Here is a 5,058-nt window from a genome sequence, read left to right on the forward strand (position 1 = left end):
AAGTCACGACCCAACCACTCCTTTGATATGATATGCAAGTGTTGAAAATTAGTTCTCTCTTGTGATGTAATGCTAAATACAACTTTAAGTATGTCATAAAAGTTGGATGTCAACTCAAGATCAATTGCGAGGTATCTTTCATATGTCATTTTCCTTTAATATTATTTTGATATTCTAATATATCACATCATACCACAAACAAAACCTCTCACACCTAATTCACTTGTAATCTATAAATGTTTGTCCAACATCTATCAATGCTTCCATTACATCTTTATGTTAGATTGCTACATTTATTTTACTTATTTATAACAAAACACACACGTGTTATGACTTTAAACCTACTACATGATAGTCGCAGGCTCAACACAATCCAATAATCAATTCAACTTGAAAGCCACCCCCGAAATTGAATATTTCAATGGATGTTTAAATTTGGAACCCACATGTTGTGCATAGAATTACTTTTAAAAGTTATTAGGTGAAAATAATGATTTTAAAGGTATCGTTGCAACACTTAAAATTTAGATAATAACTATTGAATATATCTGTTGTTTTGTTTTTGGATTTAGAGTTTTACTATTAAAAAAAAATTGTATTAAAGCACCCAATATATTATGTGATTCTTGGTAGGTTTATCTAGTCAAAGTAGGTTTAGAATAAAATGTAGGTCTATGTGAAATCATAATAAAAAGATAAAGACAACCTAAGATATTCTCCAAGATCATCAAAGCAACTCTTCATCACAATAAGTTGTTTTTGTCACTCTCCTACAATAATATTGTGACATTTTGCTTTGTTTTTGGCTTTAGAGTTTTACTATTAAAAAAATATTTTGTAATCAAGTATCCAATATATTATGTGATTCTGGGTAGGGTTATATAGTCAAGGTAGGTTTAGAAAAAATCGTAACTCTATGTGAAATCATAATAAAAAGATAAAGACAACCTAACATATTCTCCAAGATCATCAAAACAACTCTTTATCACAATAAATTGTTTTTGTCACTCTCCTACAATATTATTGTGATATTCTAATAAATCACACCATACCACAACCAAAACCTCTCATACCTTAACCACTTGTATACAAATCTTCATGACATCTATTAGTGTGTTCATTATATTGAAAGACATGGTTGCTAGTTTTATTTACTTCTTTATATTAAGATGCACATAGATAATCACTTAATGTTAGGACTAAATCTTTTAAATAAACATGTTGTACATACAAAGAATTAAAACTTATGAGACAAAAAAATGTAATTTAAGAACAATATTATAAGATTAATCAAATTGTGTTGTGCTAATCAATATATTATAAGATTCAAGCTAGGTTTTGACAAAACCATAGCTCTTTATTAAAAAAAATATTTCTTTTTAAAGATAAAGACGATATGAAATATTCTCCAAGATCATGAAAGCAATTCCTAATGTCAAAAATTGTCTTCCTCGACCATAATTTGGAAAGACCAAGCAAACTTATTATAATTTATCATTTTTTAATTCACATTAGCCTCGTTAATACCAACTTGTCAACAATAATACAGATGACAAATGTTAATAATAATGTATTGACATTCTCACATCCCAAGGAAAACGTGGGCAATTTCCGGATGACCAAAACTAGAGCTCTTAGTTTGGCCCCAGCTAAAGCCGATCTAATAATTGATCCACGGACGGTGCAGATTCACTCCAAACAAATTGGAAAGATCCGCATTGGCTACCGTGTTCTTCTCCGAACATAGCGGATTGAGGAATGACGGAACTCGGGCCGACGGTTAAAGAAGCGTAAAGAACAAACGAAGTGACGCCACGTGTACCTTCTGATGACGTCACGCGCCGCCAGTGGGCCCGCCATGAGAAGCGGACAAACTGTATCGCTGTTACGAGTCAATCGTAAGACCTAAATAATTTTGCCGGCAACTGACGGTCAAACAAGACGGAACTAAAGATAAAAATCAGCGGCCCCGGAAAGAAGCGTACTGGGGAAGGAAAATGGAGAGAAAAAAATTTCAAGTGGGAAATGGGATTCCTAATTAAAGAGTGATGCTTTGTTCAGTGGAAATTAGAGGAGGGCGGAAGTTTCGTGCTTTATTTTTAAAGGGCTTTATTCAGTTCGCGGCATGCATGTGGGACAGACATTGGGGCAACTTGTAGGGCAACCTCGGGAGTTTTATTGGTACGAAGATGACCGGTCAGAGAATTGATTGGAACATGTCTCGTGGGAAGTGTGGGCTCTCTGTGCCGAACTCTGTTGGTTTCATTCGATTGGATTTGTTTTTTGTTGAATTGGCCCGTCTGAAAGGGCTTTTTGCTTTTTTAATCTGGTTTTGATTTTTCCTGTTATCGGGCAATTGGGTTTCTATATAAGGGGAGGAAAAGGGCAAGAAATTCATGGGCTTTTGCTTGGTTAAAAAGCTTGGGTTAGGACAGTAGTTGGTGTTGGATTCTGGGTAGATTTGAGTGGAACAATGACGGTCATGTTGAGTTCGCAGGGGATTGGGCTTATAACGGTCATGGCGGTCTCTGGATGCAGCGTTATGCTTTTGGTGTTGGGCCGGCAGAAATTTTTGGAGCTCAAGAAGGATTCTGGAGTGAATCACAAGGAAGAACATGAGGGGGGGCTTGGATCTCTCTGTTCCGAGTCCCTTAATAGTTTTTCTGTTGTGGAGCACTGTATTTCTTCTACCAGAAATTGGAGCTCGATTTCATGGAAGATCAATTGGGATTTTTCTGAAGCTTTGGCGTCTGAAACAGCGCCCAAAGATCTTTCGCTTTCTGTTTGTAGCGAAAGATCTTCCAGTTCGCGAAAGATCTTTAAATCCCAGCAATCGCAAGGTATGGCGGATGAATCAAACATGCAATTCTCTTGAAACCCTTTTGAAATATCTTTCTGTTTGCATGAAATTGAGTCTTTTCATGGTGTTTTTGCAGATAATAAGAGACGGAATCCAGTGAAGAAGGTGAGATTTTCTGAAGATGTTGTGGAGCCATCTGGGGACAATGCAGAGTACAGGAGAAGGCATGCCATGGCGTCTGCTTCTCGATCGGGAATTGTGAGATCCCAAAAGCCCTCAAATGGCGAAAATGTGAGCTCCAAGAGAGTCGAACCCTTGACCCATAATTCAAATGGCGAAGATGTGAGCTCCAAGAGGGTCGAATCCTTGACCCATAATTCAGGGGGCTCAGGAAGAAAACAAAGCCCTGTGAATAATCAGAAATGTAGAATGCAGATGCCTCCCAACAGAAGAGCTCTTTACAGTGGGATCTTTCACGACAGGTCTCAAAGATCACTTCTCTATTGAACATCAAAAATCCCCTCTCTGATCATAATTTTTTCATTGATCATAGAGAATTTGGTATGGAATTAACTGATCATTACTTTACTGTATAGTAATTAATTGGGGAACCAGATTTGTGTTGATAATTGGGATGGTAGCACTAATCCGTAAACCCAAAATCTGGTTGGATTCTCCTTTGGTTCAATCTATCGATTGGTATTTGTATTGGAGCTCTCATTGTCAGCTATTACTTTGGATATAACAGGGGAACTTTTTATCTTTTCTACTTTTGTTCATGTGAATGTGTTTTTTCAACATCAATATCTATTTAGCTTCATCATTGGCTGACGTCAGTCTTATCTTAATTGACCAAGTCCCATTCAGAATTTTGGCATCTCAGAAATTTGGGTTTATTCAAGATTGTTTCTGAAATCAATTCTGATATCTCTGAATTGAGGGTTAAGAAAGATTTGGGTTCTGAATTTGATTGTTTATACCTATAAATCAAGGATCAAGAAAGAAAATGGGCTGATCAAGATTGTTACTGAAATCGATTGTGCATACTCTTAGATCGCAGGTTACAGAAGATTTAGGTTGTTTAAGATTGTGTCTGAAATTGATTGTGTATTTTCATGAATCTAAGTTAGGAAAATTTCAGATAACTCAAACTTGTTTTAATTAAATTTATTTCTGAAATCAATTGTTTATACTTTTGAATCGAGATTATAAAACTATGGTGATTATTGATGGAGATATAAAGCTTTTAAGACCATTGGTGGGAACTAAGATTACTGATGGAGATATAAAGCTTTTCCTTTTTGCCAAAGCTTTTACAGACGTTTGTTCAGAACTTTTCAGAACTTCTTTCTTTTTGAGTGATCTGATTCAAAGCCTCCCATCTCTCTGAATTCTGTCAGTTGGGTTTGTTGAGAGACGGCTGAGAATTCTGGTCAAAGTCAATTAAAGTGGCATGAAAATTCTTTTTGATTTCGAAATTCCTTGATTTACCTTGTGCGTGGGATGCGCTCTGAACTCTAGTTAAGGTAAAGTTTGATTTCAGATGCTCAGCAAGGATTACAGTTGTGTTGTTATCAACTGCCAATGTTTATCTTGCTTTCAAATTTGGGAATGGTAAGTTGAGTTGTGTTAATTAAATCTTATCTTAATTATTGCATGAGTTTGTTTTGTTATTTACTATAGAAGTCTAAATTTAAGCATGTCTTATCAATTAAGAACATAATTCTCCTATTTATTCTATCAATTGTCTAAGGTACTATCTTAAGCTCATTTCTTGTTTTACATTTAAAGGTATATATGATTTTGTCCAAGAGTTAATGATTGAAGAGTATTCATTCTATCATATAATCTTAATTTCAACTCTTAAACTACGTTTTTAAATATTTTGAGTTATGGTAGGTATTTTCATAAATAGGAGTTAATGATTGATGGGTATTTATTCTCTTACGTATACTTTTAAATTGAGTTATGAAACTATTCTTCAAAAAGCACCTAAGGCGTAATCTCAATCTTATTCCTTATATTGTACCTTGAAAGATTTTGAACTATGTTAAATATCTTTTCTGCCAAGAGTTAATGATAGATTAGTATCCATTTTATCAAAGTCGCCTAAAACATAATCTCAACCTCATCCTTTATACCACACCTTAATAGGTTTGAACCATGATAAATGATGTAATCAAGGAACATGCTATCTCCCTCATCAATTGGGCCACAACCCTTTTGATTATATTTGTTTTTAGTGAAGTTATTTTTTT

General features: G+C 34.9%; 1 protein-coding gene across 1 annotated transcript; it reads left to right on the top strand.

The window, feature by feature from the left end:
• Positions 1–1,983: 1,983 nt before the first annotated feature.
• LOC149530717 (uncharacterized) lies at positions 1,984–3,567 on the top strand. The gene is made up of 2 exons (XM_089810495.1): positions 1,984–2,840; positions 2,937–3,567. The coding sequence occupies exons 1-2, from the start codon at positions 2,474–2,476 to the stop codon at positions 3,305–3,307; spliced, it is 738 nt and encodes a 245-aa protein (XP_089666621.1). The 5' UTR covers positions 1,984–2,473; the 3' UTR covers positions 3,308–3,567.
• The last annotated feature ends 1,491 nt before the right edge of the window (positions 3,568–5,058 follow it).

This window comes from Cupressus sempervirens, chromosome 11, assembly GCF_028749045.1.
Source record: "Cupressus sempervirens isolate cs-2001-9-10 chromosome 11, ASM2874904v1, whole genome shotgun sequence".
In the NCBI taxonomy this organism is placed as follows: domain Eukaryota; kingdom Viridiplantae; phylum Streptophyta; class Pinopsida; order Cupressales; family Cupressaceae; genus Cupressus; species Cupressus sempervirens.

Coding starts and splice junctions, on each gene's coding strand:
- LOC149530717 (XM_089810495.1), top strand. CDS start 2,474: ATGACGGTCATGTTGAGTTCGCAGGGGATTGGGCTTATAACGGTCATG. Junction 2,841..2,936: donor TAAATCCCAGCAATCGCAAG/GTATGGCGGATG, acceptor GTGTTTTTGCAG/ATAATAAGAGACGGAATCCA.